Here is a 19,602-nt window from a genome sequence, read left to right as displayed (position 1 = left end):
TGTGTGTGTGTAGGCTAATTGTTCATGTTTGTTTACATGGCTGGTTGCATTGCCTTGCTGGATTCTTAATTAAATTCAGTCAATTTGCTAACATCCCCTGAATTAAATTCAGTCAACTTTATGAACCTGTCAAAAACAAAAACACAATGCTCGATAACAACGACACCGTGAACACTAAATGCAACAAGGCTTAGCCAAAGCTACACCCTCGTGGTTAGTGTGTGTTGTGCTATCTAGGTCATTGCTCTACCTACAATTGCATTGACACGTTTAATTGATCAGCAAAATAAAACATGTTGCTTAGTTGCTTGCAAATAGATTTTTTTAACGTTACACGAATCGTTTTTTTCTTCTTATATTTGAGGTAGTATCACCAGAGAGTTAGTAACATCGCCGTTCCGTGCTAGTGGAAAACGACACCAATAAAGTGGGCAGTGGGCCTGCCAGGGCAATATAACGCTAACTTTACTTTATATAACCGTCATAGATAGCTATGAGGATATGGTTGTTGGGCTATGGCATACTACAAGCTCTAGTACCTAGATAGCTGTTGTTGGTTTTGTTGTTCTTTGACATGAAGCTGCATATGTATCCCTGAACAAGCTCAAAGTTCGCTGTGACAACAAACAACTAACGTTATCCTGTATGACAACAATATATACATGGCACGTAAACAGTATTTTTACCGACACAACACCACGCTCACCTCGTGATCATGGAGCTCTCGACAGTAACATTATACTGTACTGTAGCTAGCTAACGTTACATTGTCTCCCCTTGCGCCAGCTCCTCCCACTGTCCTTTTTTAACAAAACCATCGTCAACACATTTGTATTTAGATATAAAACACCCACTGTTGGGTATATACTATGTTGTAAATATATGAAGATATGAATATAACATTCAGAAATCCAGAAACTTACCAGCCGCTTATGTTTCTTCAGCATCTTCCGTAAAATCCACTGTCGCTTCTCTCTGACGGACGGTCACCGGTGAGATCAGCACGCTAGTCGCGTAGAAGGGGCGGGGATAAAGGGCTGTATTTTAATAATCTAAAACAGTTCCTCTCCTCGTCCCTTTTTCTCGTTCATTGACATTAGGCAACTTCCCAGACGAAAGCAACAAACAAAAAAACATGTAGGCATCTCACATATTGCTTTCACATCTAGCTTGTGTTTTGAAAGTGAAATCTAGAACCGGAAGTGACGCTTGTTTATGTGTCTATGCATTCTGCGGAGGGATATGATCTTTTTTTTTTTATCTTATTGGATTTTACAGGAAATGTTACTTTCCTTGAACTGTCAGCTGAACCCACGGAACAAGCTAAATCTCGACGCTCAATTTATATATTTTTCAAATGGAGTCGTCTTAGCAAAATGCATGGGGATGACATATTAGAACCGATTAAGTTAGCTAGATGCTAACCAGATACGAAGCCAAACAGCACTACACTTTATCTCAACCATCTGGTAAACAATACCCTGCACTGTAATTTCATCAACGTCACGTGCATTTTGTGTTCCATTTGTATTGTAAGTATATCAAACTGTATGTACTATTCGGTTGTTATGCATTTTTTTCTTTGTTTAGTAGACTGACATATTCATGCGCATGACAATGGTAAGTTATTGCACTGTCATCATCACAGTGTACCTTCCTTACATTAGATTTTTTATTTCACCTTTGTTTAACCAGGTAGGCAAGTTGAAAACAAGTTCTCATTTACAATTGCGACCTGGCCAAGATAAAGCAAAGCAGTTCGACACATACAACAACACAGAGTTACACATGGAGTAAAACAAACATAGTCAATAATACAGTAGAAAAATAAGTCTATATACAATGTGAGCAAATGAGGTGAGATAAGAGAGGTAAAGGCAAAAAAGGCCATGGTGGCGAAGTAAATACAATATAGCAAGTAAAACACTGGAATGGTAGATTTGCAGTGGAAGAATGTACAAAGTAGAAATAATGGGGTGCAAAGGAGCAAAATAAATAAATACAGTAGGGGAAGAGGTAGTTGTTTGGGCTAAATTATAGATGGGCTATGTACAGGTGCAGTAATCTGTGAGCTGCTCTGACAGCTGGTGCTTAAAGCTAGTGATGGAGATAAGTGTTTGTTTTTGTAGTTGTCCACATATTCTGTCAGAACCGTCCAGAGTAGTGATGCAGTACGGGCGGGCAGGTGCAGGCAGCAATCGGTTGAAGAGCATGCATTTAGTTTTACTTGTATTCAAGAGCAGTTGGAGGCCAGGGAAGGAGAGTTGTATGGCATTGAAGCTCGTCTGGAGGGTTGTTAACACAGTGTCCAAAGAAGGGCCAGAAGTATACAGAATGGTGTTGTCTGCGTAGAGGTGGATCAGAGACTCACCAGCAGCAAGAGCGACATCATTGATGTATACAGAGAAGAAAGTCGGCCCAAGAATTGAACCCTGTGGCACCCCCATAGAGACTGCCAGAGGCCCGGACAACAGGCCCTCCGATTTGACACACTGAACTCTATCAGAGAAGTAGTTGGTGAACCAGGCGAGGCAATCATTTGAGAAACCAAGGCTATCGAGTCTGCCGATGAGGATGTGGTGATTGACAGAGTCGAAAACCTTGGCCAGGTCAATGAATACCGCTGCACAGTATTGTTTCTTATCGATGGCGGTTAAGATATCGTTTGGGACCTTGAGCGTGGCTGAGGTGCACCCATGACCAGCTCTGAAACCAGATTGCATAGCGGAGAAGGTGCGGTGGGATTCGAAATGGTCGGTAATCTGTCTGTTGACTTGGCTTTCGAAGGCCTTAGAAAGGCAGGGTAGGATAGATGATGAGGCAATGCATATGATCCCATTTTCATGGCTAAGTATGTAGCACTAAACGAGTTTGAAAGCAGCTAACTAGATATCAATTTGTAGCCAGTACTGTAGCCACAATTATTATTTACATAGCTATGCTATTTACATTCATACATACCGTTGTTGTTGTTATACATACCCACAATAACATCTGCTAAACATGTGTATGTGAGAAATAAAATTGGATTTGATAGCCCACGTTTGTGGTTGCTCTCTGTAATTGTGTAGCAAATCCTTTTCATAAAGCTTTATTTAGTACATGATTTGTCATGCAACGCTTTATTGTATGGGAAGGGTTTCCAGCTAGGTGTATTGTTTATTGTAAGCCGGGTAGTTTGGATACTGGATGCTGATTGGCTAAAACAGCATTCAGCCGTGTGTATGAGAGATCATATACCAAGGATATTACAAAAAAATTATTTTTACTGTTCTAATTATGTTTGTAACTATTTTATAATAGCATTAAGGCACTTTGGGTGTTTGTGGAATATGACCAATATACCACAACTAAGGGCTGTATCCAGGCACTCTGCTTTTCGTCTTGCATAAGAACAGCCCTTTGCAATGGTATATTGGCCATATACCACACCCCCTTGGGCCTTATTGCTTAATTATGCAATAGGTGGGAAATTACTTTAGGTTGTATTGGCTGATCTGAGAGCCATTCACAAACTGTTACAATCATTGAATCTTTTTTAGTTTTTCTTATTTTTGGCAAGTGTTTGATTGTTCATGTCTATGTCAACCCAGGACCCTGGTCAGAGTGAAGCAGAACCATGGGGAATCAGCTAGCAGGGATCGCTCCTGCCCAGATCCTATCTGTCGACAGCTACTTCTCTGACATCCATGATCACGAGTATGACAAGAGCCTGGGCAGCACGCGCTTCTTTAAGGTGGCCCGCGCCAAGCATAGGGAAGGCCTGGTGGTGGTGAAGGTGTTTGCCATCCAGGACCCATCTCTACCTCTCACCAGCTACAAACAGGAGCTGGAGGAGCTAAAGATCAGACTACACTCGTGCCAGAACTGCCTGCCCTTCCAGAAGGCCTCCCTCACTGAGAAAGCAGCCATCCTCTTCCGCCAGTACGTCCGGGACAACTTGTATGATCGCATCAGCACGCGACCCTTCCTCAACAATGTGGAGAAGCGCTGGCTAGCCTTCCAGATCCTCACCGCCGTAGACCAGGCGCACAAATCGGGCGTGCGCCACGGTGACATTAAGACAGAAAACGTGATGGTGACCAGCTGGAACTGGGTGCTGCTCACAGACTTTGCCAGCTTCAAGCCCACCTATCTGCCTGAGGACAACCCAGCTGACTTTAATTACTTCTTTGACACGTCTCGACGGAGGACATGTTACATCGCCCCCGAGAGGTTTGTGGATGGGATTATGTTCACCACAGAGAGCGACCAGAATACCCCTCTGGTGGACCTCACCAGCAACAGCCAGAGGAGCAGGGGAGAGCTCAAACAGGCAATGGATATCTTCTCAGCAGGTAACTTTCATAGCTGAAACATATTTTCTGTTTGGGGCAATAGAGAGAGATAAATGGATGCCATGGACTCGTCCAATTTACTAGTAGTTGTATGATCGACATTGAGAGTGTTTAAACATCTAATGTACATTACCCTTCCCTGGCTGTTATTTCATGTGTTTTTTAGGTTGTGTGATCGCAGAACTCTTCACAGAGGGAGTACCACTGTTTGATCTCTCCCAACTTCTGGCGTATCGCAAAGGACACTTCCAGACAGAGCATGTTCTCATGAAAATAGAAGACCATTACATCAGAGAACTAGTAATAGTCTATATGTTTTATCTTCACGTGAAGATGTTCTTGTGAAATCCTAAATTCATCCTGAGCACCAATTCTTAAGTGTACCGCTGTCTCCTGGTAACCATCAAAACCCTCTTTTCGCCTCCTAGGTGGCCCAGATGGTGCAGCGGGAGCCGGAGAAGCGTCTGACTGCGGAGGAGTACCTGAAGCAGCAGAAAGGTAACGCCTTCCCAGACATCTTCTACACCTTTCTGCAGCCCTACATGGCCCAGTTTGCCAAGGAGACCTTCCAGTCGGCAGACGAGCGTGTGTTGGTCATCCGCAAGGACCTGGATAACATCCTCCATAACCTCCGCGGGGGAGGGCCAGGCGGGTCGACAGAGAAGCCTGAGAAGGAGGACCAGGAGTCGAGTGTGGTGTCAGCCAAGGAGGAGCAGGGTCTGGTGGTGTTGGTGTCTGTCATCACCTCCTGCCTCCAGACGCTGCGTTCCTGCGACTCCAAGCTGGCGGCTCTGGAGCTGGTGCTGCACCTGGCGGGCCGCCTCAGGGTGGAGACGCTGCTGGACCGCATCACGCCATACCTGCTGCACTTCTGCAGCGACCTGGCGCCACGGGTTAGGGCCCAAGCCGTGCGCACCCTAGCCAAGGTGCTGGCGCTGGTGAAGGAGGTTCCCCGTAACGATGTCAACATCTACCCAGAGTACATCCTACCGGGCATCGCCCACCTGGCGCAGGACGACGCCACCATTGTCAGGCTGGCATACGCAGGTCAGTTGGGTTGACAATGACCACGGGTCGCTCTAAATATGATAACACACTTAATTGTCCAAAGGTTGTCAGTATTTATTGTTGTTTGTAATGCCTATCCATTCGCCTCTCCTTTTCTCAGAGAACATAGCCCACCTGGCTGAGACAGCTTTGCGTTTTTTAGAGCTCGTTCAGGAGAATAACCTCAATATGGAGCACGGCTTGAATGGGGAGGACACAGAGGAGACCCTCCACCCCAATGAGAACTACGACTCTGGTAATTTTAAGGCCTCCTCTCTCTCAAATATCAGATCGGAGGTAGAGGTTTATCACCGAAACATGGATACTGAATGCCGCACCTGACGCTCCCTTGGGAAAATTATATTCTGTTCTGACTTCCTGTTCCTCCTGACAGAGCTGCAGGCGCTTCATGAGATGGTGCAGCAGAAGGTGGTTACGTTACTGAGCGACTCGGAGAACATCGTCAAGCAGTCTCTGATGGAGAACGGCATCACGCGGCTCTGTGTGTTCTTCGGCCGGCAGAAGGCCAACGACGTGCTCCTGTCCCACATGATCACTTTCCTGAACGACAAGAATGACTGGCACCTTCGGGGAGCCTTCTTCGACAGCATCGTGGGTAAGGTGGAGGACTGTGCCACAGACACGGTGCCCACACTTAGTCACTCAAATATGCTAATGGGCAAAGCTGGATGTGTACATGCAGGAAGTCTCCGAGATACAGAGATCCTAGAATATATTTTCTCTTCAATGACCCGTCTTTCACTTTCCACTCTCTCCACTCTCCCCCTCCTCCCCCCTTCCTCTTGGTTTCTGTCTTTTAATTTTCTCTTTTACTCTCCCTCTTTCATCTCTCTCTCTCTTCCTCTCTTTCCATCTCTCTCACTCTCTTTCCATCTCTCTCACTCTCTTTCCATCTCTCTCACTCTCTTTCCATCTCTCTCTCTCCCTCTTTCCATCTCTCTCTCTCTCCCTCTTTCCGTCTCTCTCTCTCTCCCTCTTTCCGTCTCTCTCTCTCTCCCTCTTTCCGTCTCTCTCTCTCTCCCTCTTTCCATCTCTCTCTCTCTCTCTCCCTCTTTCCATCTCTCTCTCTCTCTCTCCCTCTTTCCATCTCTCTCTCTCTCTCCCTCTTTCCATCTCTCTCTCTCTTTCCATCTCTCTCTTTCTCTCTCTCCCTCTTTCCATCTCTCTCTTTCCATCTCTCTCTCTCTTTCCATCTCCTCTCTCTCTTTCTCTCTCTCTCTCTTTCCATTTCCTCCAGGTGTGGCGGCGTACGTGGGCTGGCAGAGCTCATCCATCCTGAAGCCCCTCCTGCAGCAGGGTCTGAGTGACGCGGAGGAGTTTGTCATCTACAAGGCCCTCAACTCTCTCACCTGCATGTGCCAGCTGGGCCTGCTGCAGAAACCACACATCTACGAGTTTGTCAGTGACATCGGTGAGATGGGGTGGAGAGGAGCTTAGAGATGGCAGGGGAAGGATAGTGTTGTTACTATACTATGTAAAAAAGGCACTTTTTGTGATGAACTTTTCCCCCTTATTTTGAAAGCCCCATTCCTGTGCCACCCCAACCTGTGGATCCGCTACGGGGCGGTGGGCTTCATCACCGTGGTGGCCCAGCATCTCAACATAGCAGACGTCTACTGCAAACTGATGCCTCACCTCAACCCCTTCATCACCCAGCCCATCATACAGGTAAGACTTCCACACACGCTCACTTACCATCTTCACGTGTAACACATTGAAAGAATCTCCCAGACTCTTATTCAATTATGTTATGTGGTGCTATTCTATGGTGTGCTGTACTTTACTATGCTATGTTATGCTGTACTGTGCTATGCTATGTTATGCTGTACTGTGCTATGCTATGTTATGGTGTGCTGTACTTCGCTATGTTATGAGGTGCTATGTTATGGTGTACTGTGCTATGTTATGGTGTGCTGTGCTTTGCTATGTTATGGTGTGCTGTGCTATGCTAGGTTATGGTCTGCTGTGCTATGTTATGGTGTGCTATGTTATGGTGTATTGTGCTATGCCATGTTATACTGTGCTATGTTATGGTGTACTGTGCTATGTTATGGTGTACTGTGCTATGCTATGTTATGGTGTACTGTGTTATGGTGTGCTGTACTGTAATATGATATGTTATGGTGTGCTGTACTGTGCTATGTTATTGTGTGCTGTGCTATGTTATGTTATGGTGTGCTGTACTGTGCTATGTTATTGTGTACTGTGCTATGTTATGGTGTGCTGTACTGTAATATGATATGTTATGGTGTGCTGTACTGTGCTATGTTATTGTGTGCTGTGCTATGTTATGTTATGGTGTGCTGTACTGTGCTATGTTATTGTATACTGTGCTATGTTATGGTGTGCTGTACTGTAATATGATATGTTATGGTGTGCTGTGCTATGTTATGGTGTGATGTACTGTGCTATGTTATGGTGTGCTGTACTGTGCTATGTTATTGTGTGCTGAGCTATGTTATGGTGTGATGTACTGTGCTATGTTATGGTGTACTGTGCTATGTTATGGTGTGCTGTACTGTGCTATGTTATGGTGTACTGTACTATGTTATTGTGTACTGTGCTGTGTTATGGTGTGCTGTACTATGCTATGTTATGGTGTGCTATGTTATGGTGTACTGTGCTATGTTATGTTATGGTGTGATATGGTATGCTGTACTGTGCTATGTTATGGTGTACTGTGCTATGCTATGTTATTGTGTACTGTGCTATGTTATGGTGTGCTGTACTGTAATATGATATGTTATGGTGTGCTGTGCTATGTTATGGTGTGATGTACTGTGCTATGTTATGGTGTGCTGTACTGTGCTATGTTATTGTGTGCTGAGCTATGTTATGGTGTGATGTACTGTGCTATGTTATGGTGTACTGTGCTATGTTATGGTGTGCTGTACTGTGCTATGTTATGGTGTACTGTACTATGTTATTGTGTACTGTGCTGTGTTATGGTGTGCTGTACTATGCTATGTTATGGTGTGCTATGTTATGGTGTACTGTGCTATGTTATGTTATGGTGTGATATGCTATGGTATGCTGTACTGTGCTATGTTATGGTGTACTGTGCTATGTTATGTTATGGTGTGATATGCTATGGTATGCTGTACTGTGCTATGTTATGGTGTACTGTGCTATGTTATGTTATGGTGTGATATGCTATGGTATGCTGTACTGTGCTATGTTAAATGAGGCTGTGTTTCCTCTCAGATTGATAAAGAGATAGTACTGCTGAGTGTGCTGAAGGAGCCAGTGAGCCGCTCCATCTTCGACTACTCCCTGCGCTCCAAAGACATCGCCAGCCTCTTCCGCCACCTGCTGCTGCGGCAGAAGAAGCGTAGCGGCTCACTCCCAGAATGCCCCATTCCGGAGGACCCCGCCATAGCCCAGCTGCTTAAGAAACTGCTCTCTCAGGTCAGAGGGTGGGAGTGATGTCTCGACGTTACATGGATGGGAAATGTATTGTTTCCATATAATGCACAACGTTTGACCATTATTGTTATGATGATGATGATGATGATGATGATCACAACGATGGTGATAATTGTTTATTGTAGGGGATGACGGAGGCTGAAGAGGACAAACTGCTAGCACTGAAGGACTTCATGCTCAAGTCCAACAAGGCCAAGGCCAACATGGGAGACCAGAGCCACCTGGGGGAGGCAGTCCAGAGCGGCGTCATTGACCTGGCCACGCTGGGCATCATGGGACGCCAGGTAGACCTGGTCAAACCTAAACAGGAGGCCGAGGACAAGAGAGGTAGGGACGCCACTGACACCTGGTGGTCAAAGTACACCCCTGTAATAGCAGAGAGGGGTACACAAACCCAAAGTCTGCAAATACACAGACAGCCCAATTCTGATATTTTGCCCAAATATTGAAGGGGAAAAAATGGAAATGGGCTGCCTGTGTAAACACAGCCAAGTTGACCCTTAGCCTTAAAACTCTTGTGTGTAAACACTGAAAAGATTGGATAGGTTGATATTATAGTTTATATATTTTCAACATGTTTGATATCAATGACCTGTCATTTATCTGTTTGCAGACTTCATCACCACAGCATCTGGTATATTGCTGGTGTGGTTTAGCCTGTAATGATGTGCATAACAAATAATCCCATCCAGACAGCATTTCCCCCAGATTACCCACATCGCCTCATTACATTTAATTCACTAGATGGGTTAAACTGCATCAGGACAAGCAGAGTTTTCACAAGTTCTCATTACCTCTGTGGCTGTCAACACACGACAGAGCAGTACATGTTAGTGTTCAGTCAAACCTTTATTTGGTTATTCCTGCAGCAGCACACATACATCTCCTTTTCCCTGTGGTCAAATAAACTGTCCGACTGGCCTTGAGTTGTGTTAACATACCAGACAGACTCCCCCTAGGGGCATCACGTTCTGTTAAAAAGACCTGTGTGCTCTCTGGCAGTAGTGTAAACAATGTATCTAAGGCCCTTAGTCTGTTTAAGGAACACTATACCAGTTAAATCCCATATGGGTCTAGACCATGGTATTCAATAGAAAGTATTTATTCAAGGACACACTGAAAGATTGTGTTGTGTATCTACGCCATAGGATAACAGGTACAGTATATTAACATCAACCTGTTGGGCGTTTTGGAGTGTTTTTTTCATAGGCACTGTTAGTAGCTTGTCTGACACAATTTACTGTGGGCTAAAAGTGACTGTGTGTTGCAGCTGGTATGTTTCAATCGCATGGATCTGTCCTTTTGGAGTGTTGGACTGCTGCTGGTGACTAATTTAACTACTCACTCTAACATGTCCTGTGATTAGCATATCTCCCAGCTCCCAACTGCTTCATGTAGTCTGGTGGTCTTAAAACCTGTTGTATCTGCGTTGGCCTTCAGCTCCTTTTAACGCCTGCCGTCTCCCGTTAGTATTTTCATTAGATGTTTGAAACCGTAGTGCCTTCTCCATGGCTTATTGGAATAGCTGAAAAGAGGGAGCCCCCTTCAACTTAATGGCTATTCAATCCAACAGTCCTCAAACTTTTGACCTCCAGTGCTGAATGCTTCTTAACTAGTGTTTCTTAGCCTTTTCTGTTTTTCCCTTTCAGCACGGAAACACACCAAACAGGACTCCAACATGAATGAAGAGTGGAAGAGCATGTTTGGCTCTCAGGAGTCAGCGGCTACGGCACCAGAGCCCCCCACGGTACATAACGGGTTAACCTATGATGTCTGCTAAGAATAAGGGGAGGGGGGGGGCGAGGGTTGAATGATCGATTGATTGATATACTAATTGATTTATTTTATAGTCTGGTAACCTACCTTATATCTCTGTACTCCACCAGGTGCCTGAAGGGGCAGGGACTCAGACCAGGAAGACCACAGCCTCCCCTGGTGTCCCTGTGGGGCAGTCTGCAGGCGCAGTCTCCACCTACCAGCGTCGTCTCAACACGTGCAAGGCGGAGCTTCAACATCTGGTGCAGCAGAAGAGGGAGCAGTGCAGCGCAGAGCGCATGGCCAAGCAGATGATGGAGAGCGCTGAATGGGAGAGCCGTCCGCCTCCGCCAGGTAAAGTAGTGCCACTGGGACAACAAAGGTTAGTCCATAATGACTCCACAAGGGATTCTTTTTTGGTCATTATATTATTGAATATACCACTAGAGGTGTGTTTCTTGCCAATTTGGACTAAGCACAGCAGAAATGTCAACAAGCAGTAGGGTTAGTCAGGGCCCCTCCACATCCACATTGTGTTGTTTTGTTCTGCAGGGTGGCACCCTAAGGGTCTTCTAGTGGCCCACCTCCATGAGCACAAGTCTGCTGTCAACCGTATCCGTGTGTCAGACGAGCACTCCATCTTCGCCACGGCCTCCAACGACGGCACCGTCAAGGTCTGGGACAGCCAGAAGATGGAGGGCAAAACCACCACCACCAGGTACGCCAACCAAATAGTTACCAATAACCAACCAGTTAACCAAATAGTAACCAATAACCAACCAGTTAACCAAGTAGTAACCAATAACCAACCAGTTAACCAAGTAGTAACCAATAACCAACCAGTTAACCAAATAGTAACCAATAACCAATCAGTTAACCAAATAGTAACCAATAACCAACCAGTTAACCAAATAGTAACCAATAACCAACCAGTTAACCAAATAGTAACCAATAACCAACCAGTTAACCAAATAGTAACCAATAACCAACCAGTTAACCAAGTAGTAACCAATAACCAACCAGTTAACCAAGTAGTAACCAATAACCAACCAGTTAACCAAATAGTAACCAATAACCAACCAGTTAACCAAATAGTTACCAATAACCAACCAGTTAACCAAATAGTAACCAATAACCAACCAGTTAACCAAGTAGTAACCAATAACCAACCAGTTAACCAAGTAGTAACCAATAACCAACCAGTTAACCAAGTAGTAACCAGTTAACCAAGTAGTAACCAACCAGTTAACCAAGTAGTAACCAATAACCAACCAGTTAACCAATAACCAACCAGGGTTGAGGGTTATCAGGGATAGAAGACCTGCAAGTGGTGGACAAAAATGATAACAAATGAGGGACTAAAAGATGACTATTGGGCGACTACTCATGTATTTTCGGGTGGGGGCATTGTCATTTTGTTGTCTTTCATTCATCCAGGTGAATCTGTTTTTCTTTTTGGTCCACCACCTGTACCTTTTAACACATAGTAGAGAGGGAGAGTTGAAACAGTCTTCAAATAGACTTTAGGAAGACAAGTTGGACTAATTTAACAAGAATAGCAGTACAGCAAAAAGATTTCAGACATTCATTGAAAGCTGTGTGTGTTATGAGTACTACTTCCATGATGAATAGCAATATTAAGATTATTTGAATAACTTTATGGGAGATTAATATAATCACATTTTACATAAGAAATGTCAGTTTTGAACAGTTGGAAATTAATTAAAATATATTATTTAAGAGGTGGGTTTATTTGGAACACCCATGGCTTAAAGGGTACACTTGATACCCATTAAACCCACTCTGGACTTTGCACATATTTAATAAATATTTGTATGTATTATAATAAAATCTAAGTCAAGTTATAAAACATCACATGAGAGATGAGTCTTTCATGTTATCTCCAATTTTTTAAATAAAAATGAGGGCAGTATTGTCACGCCCTGACCGTAGATTGCTTTGTATGTTTCTATTTTTAGTTTGGTCAGGGTGTGATGTGGGTGGGTATTCTATGTCTGGGTATTCTATGTTGTAAGTCTAGGTTTTCTATTTCTATGTGTTTGGCCTGGTATGGTTCTCAATCAGGGGCAGCTGTCTATCGTTGTCTCTGATTGGGAGCCATACTTAGGTAGCCTGTTTTCCCACTTTTGTTTGTGGGTGGTTATTTTCTGGTTAGTGTTTGTTGCACCTGTCAGAACTGTTCGTTGGTCGTTATGTTGTTTTTGTTCGTGTATTCATTTTGATTAAAAGTATTATGGATACGTACCACGCTGCACTTTGGTCCTCCTCTCCTTCTCCCGATGACTATTGTTACAAGTATATGTTAGAAATGTCTGAACTTAGATTTTGGTGGGCTTAATAGGTACACTTACCCTAGTTTATCTGAGCAGGAGGGGAAAACCATTACCAGGATATAGGTGGTGGATACCGTTACCAGGATATAGCCAGGATATAGGTGGTGAAAACCGTTACCAGGATATAGGTGGTGAATACCGTTACCAGGATATAGCCAGGATATAGGTGGTGAAAACCGTTACCGGGTATAGGTGGTGAATACCGTTACCAGGATATAGGTGGTGAATACCGTTGCCAGGATATAGGTGGTGAATACCGTTACCAGGATATAGCCAGGATATAGGTGGTGAAAACCGTTACCGTGTATAGGTGGTGAATACCGTTACCAGGATATAGCCAGGATATAGGTGGTGAAAAACGTTACCAGGATATAGGTGGTGAACACCGTTACCAGGTCCTCTTTAGGTACAGTGCCTTCAGAAAGTATTCATACCCCTTGACTTAGTCCACATTTTGATATGTTACAGCCTGAATTAAAAATATATTAATACATCATAATGACAAAGTGAAAACATGTTTTTAGAGATTTTTGCCAATTTATTGACAATGGAATACAGAAATATCTCATTTATTTCGAACAAAAATGTAAACACAACATGCAACAATTTCTAAGATTTTACTAAGTTACAGTTCATAGAAGGAAATCAGTCAATTGAAATAAATTCATTTGGCCCTAATCTATGGATTTCACATGACTGGGCAGAGGCGGAGCCATGAGTGGGACTGGGATTGCATAGGCCCACCCATTGGGGAGCCAGGCCCTGCCAATCGGAATGAGTTTTTCTCCACAAAAGGGATTTATTCCAGACAGAAATAATCCTCAGCACTCAAGACATTTCAGCTTTTCATTTAGAATTCATTAAAACAAAATTCTAAAAACAGAATTCCACTTTGACGTTATGGGGTATTGTGTGTTGGACACAAAATCTTAATTTAATACATTTTCTAATTCAGGCTGTATCACAACAAAATGTGAAAAGTCAAGGGGTGTGAGTACTTTCTGAAGGCACTGTATATGAAAGTGTATTAAGGCATCGGAGGAGGAACAGACATCAGCTCGCCTTTTCACAGATGTGCTCTACCTGTGTTGACCATCTAAGATTTGATTGGAATGCACTTGGATAAGAGCGTCACTCTGGATAAGAGCGTCACTCTGGATAAGAGCTTCTCTCTGGATAAGAGCGTCACTCTGGATAAGAGCGTCTCTCTGGATAAGAGCGTCACTCTGGATAAGAGCGTCTCTCTGGATAAGAGCGTCTCTCTGGATAAGAGCGTCTCTCTGGATAAGAGCGTCACTCTGGATAAGAGCGTCTCTCTGGATAAGAGCGTCTCTCTGGATAAGAGCGTCTCTCTGGATAAGAGCGTCTCTCTGGATAAGAGCGTCTCTCTGGATAAGAGCGTCACTCTGGATAAGAGCGTCACTCTGGATAAGAGCGTCACTCTGGATAAGAGCGTCTCTCTGGATAAGAGCGTCTGCTATAAATGACCAAAACGTTGATGGAAAAACTAATGAACAACAGGCCTCAATCCAACCTGTGTGAATGTTTTGATGCTGTCTTACAGGTCAGTGCTGACGTACTCCCGCATCGGGGGCCACGTGAAGACGTTGACCTTCTGTCAGGGGTCACACTACCTGGCTGCTGCCTCAGACAACGGTTCCATCCAGCTCCTGGCCATCGAGGCCAACAAGCCCCCCAAATCACCCAAAGTGAACCCCTTTCAGACCAGGTATGTACTATCCATCATGGGTTGATCAAGCAGAAAGTTGGTTTTATTTACAGTAGTTGATATAATTATTATTATTATTTATTGGATTTATATAACGCTTTTCTACCAACTGAGGTACACAAAGCACTTTACATAGTAGGGGGAAACTCACCTCATCCACCACCAAGGGACTTGCAGTATCATGTAGTTATCATGATCATGCAGTAGAGACTGTAGTATCATGTAGTTATCATGATCATGCAGTAGATACTGCAGTATTATGTAGTGATCATGCAGTAGATACTGCAGTATCATGTAGTGATCATGCAGTAGATACTGCAGTATCATGTAGTGATCATGCAGTAGATACTGCAGTATCATGTAGTGATCATGCAGTAGATACTGCAGTATCATGTAGTGATCATGCAGTAGATACTGCAGTATCATGTAGTGATCATGCAGTAGATACTGCAGTATCATGTAGTGATCATGATCATGCAGTAGATACCGCAGTATCATGTAGTGATCATGCAGTAGATACTGCAGTATCATGTAGTTATCATGATCATGCAGTAGAGACTGTAGTATCATGTAGTTATCATGATCATGCAGTAGATACTGCAGTATCATGTAGTGATCATGCAGTAGATACTGCAGTATCATGTAGTGATCATGCAGTAGATACTGCAGTATCATGTAGTGATCATGCAGTAGATACTGCAGTATCATGTAGTGATCATGATCATGCAGTAGATACCGCAGTATCATGTAGTGATCATGCAGTAGATACTGCAGTATCATGTAGTTATCATGATCATGCAGTAGATACTGCAGTATCATGTAGTGATCATGCAGTAGATACTGCAGTATCATGTAGTGATCATGATCATGCAGTAGATACTGCAGTATCATGTAGTTATCATGATCATGCAGTAGATACTGCAGTATCATGTAGTTATCATGATCATGCAGTAGATACCGCAGTATCATTTTGATGCCACAATGTAATAATGAGTTACTCCACATTTTACTGTTATATCGACTGTCCTCTCAGGTTCCTGGACCAGAAGGATGACGGCTGCGTGGTGGACATCCACCATTTTAATTCTGGAGCCCAGTCTGTGCTGGCCTACGCCACGGTGAACGGCTCCCTGGTGGGCTGGGACCTGCGCTCCAACTCCAACGCCTGGACCCTCCGCCACGACCTCCGCCTGGGCCTCATCACCTCCTTCACCGTGGACATGCACCAGTGCTGGCTCTGCCTGGGTATGTGGGTGTTGGTGTGAGCACGTGGGTGGATGTGGGTTGTGTGGTGCATGTTGTGTGTATGAAAAATGTAAATGGATTTCGTCTGAAAACTGCATTGAAAACTTAAACAGAGTTGTGACTTATCTACTGAATCCTATTCTGATTCGTCCACACACAGGTACAAGCAACGGCACTATGGCATGCTGGGACATGCGGTTCCAGCTGCCCATCTCAAATCACTCCCACCCTGCCCGAGCACGAATCAGACGGCTGCTCATGCACCCGCTCTACCAATCCTCCGTCATTGCTGGTGAGACTCGATGTCATCATATTTTTTTAATCTTTATTAACGAAACCTTTCTTTGAGGGGCAAATCCAGCTATTATTTGTGTGTTTTGTTGCTGTTTTGTAGCGGTCCAGGGCAACAATGAGGTATCCATGTGGGACATGGAGACTGGGGACAGGAAGTTCACGCTGTGGGCCAGCTCTGCTCCCCCTCTCTCAGAGATGCAGCCGTCCCCCCACAGTGTCCATGGGATCTACTGCAGCCCTGCAGACGGGAACCCCCTCCTCCTCACAGCCGGCTCCGACATGAGAATCAGGTATGTTTGCTATACTCTCGACTGGACTAACCATCCTTCTGATATATTTAACCCAGTTCTGACCATGTATGTTTGCTATACTCTCGACTGGACTAACCATCCTTCTGATATATTTAACCCAGTTCTGACCATGTATGTTTGCTATACTCTCGACTGGACTAACCATCCTTCTGATATATTTAACCCAGTTCTGACCATGTATGTTTGCTATACTCTCGACTGGACTAACCATCCTTCTGATATATTTAACCCAGTTCTGACCATGTATGTTTGCTATACTCTCGACTGGACTAACCATCCTTCTGATATATTTAACCCAGTTCTGACCATGTATGTTTGCTATACTCTCGACTGGAATAACCATCCTTCTGATATATTTAACCCAGTTCTGACCATGTATGTTTGCTATACTCTCGACTGGACTAACCATCCTTCTGATATATTTAACCCAGTTCTGACCATGTATGTTTGCCGGAGGACATTTAAGTTTGTGTTTGACAATTTGGCTTAGCCAAGAAGTGTGTTGGATGGCGTTAGCTTGTTTGTTTTGTCAGTCAAGTCTTATTTCTATACTGTGTTCTGTGTTATTACCAGGTTCTGGGACTTGGCTTACCCAGAGAGGTCCTACATCGTGGCAGGTGGAGCCAATGAACCGCTGCACTGTCCCTCAGTCCTCTACAGCCGCAAGATCATCGAGGGCACCGAGGTTGTACAGGTATGCCCTGATAGGACGGTGGCAGTGTAGTCAGTGTATTCCTCTAAGCACCTGGTCCTACAATGAGGTGTTCAATACATCATTTCTGGGAGAGCAATTTATTTGCAGCGTTATAAACATGTATGAATAAGAAACCACAAGACAGGGAGAGATTGACCTACATTCCTTGTCCTGTCAGGAGATCCACAGCAAACAGAAGAGTGGAGCCACAGAGGACGCCCCCCGCAGGGGCCCAGAGTCCCTCCCCGTGGGCCACCATGACATCATCACTGACATCGCCACTTTCCAGACCACACAGGGCTTCATCGTCACTTCGTCCAGAGACGGCATCGTCAAAGTCTGGAAATAAACTGCCCCTTTCAGGCCCTCCCACTCTCGCTGACAGACACACCCAACCAACCAACCACACACACTAGTCCTCAACATCTTCACCCCAGAGTTTTGATCTATGTTGTAGACTTTTGTACATAGTATATTTTAAAGCTAATTAATATAAGAGAAGCTTCTGGAAATCCTGTCGCAAAATACGAGTAGATGTCAACCCTTTGTTTGTAATGACATTCACTGAAGTCACAATTATGCAATGCCTGATATCTGTTTATGTTAAACTGCTCAAAAGCAACTGTTCAAGAAGTGTCAATAAAGTTTGGTATGATGAATGAACCCTTTATGAACTGCTATTATGAACTCTATAGTTTTAGTGTTTATTGAGCACAATAGTCTTCTCTCATAGTCTCAAAGTTGTAACGTTAACAAACCAGGCCATGACCAGGACTGAAACCAATCCTTGGCATGAACAGTGTCCACATTCTCAAACCATAGCTGTTATCGATGACAACTGTCACAAGTTTAATTTGTATATCAAAACACAACAGCATATCCATTAATGCAGGGGCTTACCAGGGCTGAAGCCCCTGGATCCAGGCCCATAGGGGACCCAATAGGCAGCAAAAATAATAAGGAAATATATACAGTCTATATTATACAGTCTATGTAATTATGTATGTATTTTTTTTTTTACTGCAACCGCCAACCATGGGATGATTCAGGAGCCCTCTCTCAAGGAGTGTAGACAGCCTGCTGCTGCTCTGCTAATCATCAAATGAGGGGAGGGGAGGAGGTAGGGGGCCCACTTGGGTAACTGGGGGGCCCTGTCTTGATTGGGTAACTGACTAATACATTTTTTTTTATGCATAATAAATCAATCTAACTGGTCAATTGTGTGAGTCGGGCTGGGCCCAAGAGGCAAAACATTTTTTTTTTAATTATCCAGCACGGGAGCCCACACCAACGTGAAATGTTTTATAGGGGTGTTAGGCCACCACGAGCTGCCAGAACAGCTTCAATGCGCCTTGGCATAGATTCTAGAAGTGGACCTAAACCATGCCAGGAAAATGCATCCCACACCATAACATATACTTTGTATCCCTCATTTACTCAAGTGTTTCCTTTATTTGGGCAGCTACTGGTATGCCTACAGTGAGAAGGGCACACTTTGGGCAGCTACTGGTATGCCTACAGTCGGAAGGGCACACTTTGGGCAGCTACTGGTATGCCTACAGTCAGAAGGGCACACTTTGGGCAGCTACTGGTATGCCTACAGTCAGAAGGGCACACTTTGGGCAGCTACTGGTATGCCTACAGTCAGAAGGGCACACTTTGGGCAGCTACTGCTATGCCTACAGTCAGAAGGGCACACTTTGGGCAGCTACTGGTATGCCTACAGTCGGAAGGGCACAATTTGGGCAGCATATGCACCAAATATAGGTTACAGCTTGTTTTGTTGTGGCCATGGACATATAATCCATAAAATAATTTTGGAATCTCTTACACTGGCAATTTGACTGTTAAACTCATGGGTACTAGCAATGGCTGCCAGTCCTGATTTGAATGGGAATAGCCATCTATGGATTCTTTTTCTATGGTAGGTTGCTGCTGTAGGTTTGCCTTTTGCAGATTAAAAGATAATATCGTGGGAAAAACGTACAGTTTGGAAAGCAAATGCATCCACCTGAAAGAAGACTAATCAGCCTGTAAAACCAATATAAATACATTATAAACTCCCATTTTTGTGAACAGCAGCACTGTTTTAAAAAGTAGCTCATCTTGAGATAGGCTATCGCCACGACGACGAGTGCATCGGCCATCACCGTGAGTAGCCCTTGGCTTCATCTTCATCATTAGGTGAGTCAGTGTTCCACTGGAAATTGTATTTAGTAACTCAATGTATGTATACATACAAATGTATTTCTTTCCTAATATTGTACATATCTGTGTGTCTCTTCATTGGCCTGGGCTATTGTTATGATTTCTTAATCCGGCCCAGGATCCGTTCAGAATCTATATCAGTAGAATAAGGTCATAAGAGCATCACAAATAAACTGACCGC

The 19,602-nt window shown here is 44.1% G+C and overlaps 2 protein-coding genes across 3 annotated transcripts in view; one reads left to right on the top strand and one right to left on the bottom strand.

The window, feature by feature from the left end:
• Window positions 1-1,098, bottom strand: part of atp2c1 (ATPase secretory pathway Ca2+ transporting 1) — a 41,052-nt gene extending 39,954 nt beyond the window's left edge. Inside the window, exon 1 of one of the 2 annotated variants that reach the window (XM_038976705.1) lies at window positions 924-1,098. In XM_038976705.1, the coding sequence (XP_038832633.1) occupies window positions 924-947 (24 nt within the window). In that variant the 5' untranslated portion in view covers window positions 948-1,098. Of the gene's footprint in view, window positions 1-706; window positions 770-923 lie in introns of those variants that run through there. The other variant, XM_038976706.1, reaches the window with a different exon arrangement.
• On the top strand, window positions 1,084-17,883 carry LOC120031122 (phosphoinositide 3-kinase regulatory subunit 4-like). Its single transcript, XM_038976704.1, has 19 exons — window positions 1,084-1,532; window positions 3,594-4,337; window positions 4,504-4,637; window positions 4,766-5,384; window positions 5,506-5,640; window positions 5,779-6,000; window positions 6,643-6,816; window positions 6,928-7,073; window positions 8,610-8,813; window positions 8,957-9,158; window positions 10,481-10,578; window positions 10,718-10,940; window positions 11,139-11,304; window positions 14,505-14,669; window positions 15,703-15,914; window positions 16,075-16,206; window positions 16,309-16,498; window positions 17,093-17,213; window positions 17,392-17,883. The coding sequence occupies exons 2-19, from the start codon at window positions 3,620-3,622 to the stop codon at window positions 17,560-17,562; spliced, it is 4,032 nt and encodes a 1,343-aa protein (XP_038832632.1). The 5' UTR covers window positions 1,084-1,532; window positions 3,594-3,619; the 3' UTR covers window positions 17,563-17,883.
• Window positions 17,884-19,602: the final 1,719 nt, after the last annotated feature.

Source organism: Salvelinus namaycush, chromosome 37 (genome assembly GCF_016432855.1).
Source record: "Salvelinus namaycush isolate Seneca chromosome 37, SaNama_1.0, whole genome shotgun sequence".
NCBI classification, from domain to species: domain Eukaryota; kingdom Metazoa; phylum Chordata; class Actinopteri; order Salmoniformes; family Salmonidae; genus Salvelinus; species Salvelinus namaycush.
The sequence above is the reverse complement of the archived record's forward strand: the minus strand, read 5'-3'. Positions and strand labels throughout refer to the sequence as shown.

What these genes read in the sequence shown, in the direction of transcription:
- LOC120031122 (XM_038976704.1), top strand. Translation starts at nt 3,620, where the DNA reads ATGGGGAATCAGCTAGCAGGGATCGCTCCTGCCCAGATCCTATCTGTC. An exon ending in TCACCCAGCCCATCATACAG is followed by an intron (nt 7,074 to 8,609) that starts GTAAGACTTCCA and finishes GTTTCCTCTCAG; the next exon opens with ATTGATAAAGAGATAGTACT. An exon ending in CCAGTGCTGGCTCTGCCTGG is followed by an intron (nt 15,915 to 16,074) that starts GTATGTGGGTGT and finishes GTCCACACACAG; the next exon opens with GTACAAGCAACGGCACTATG.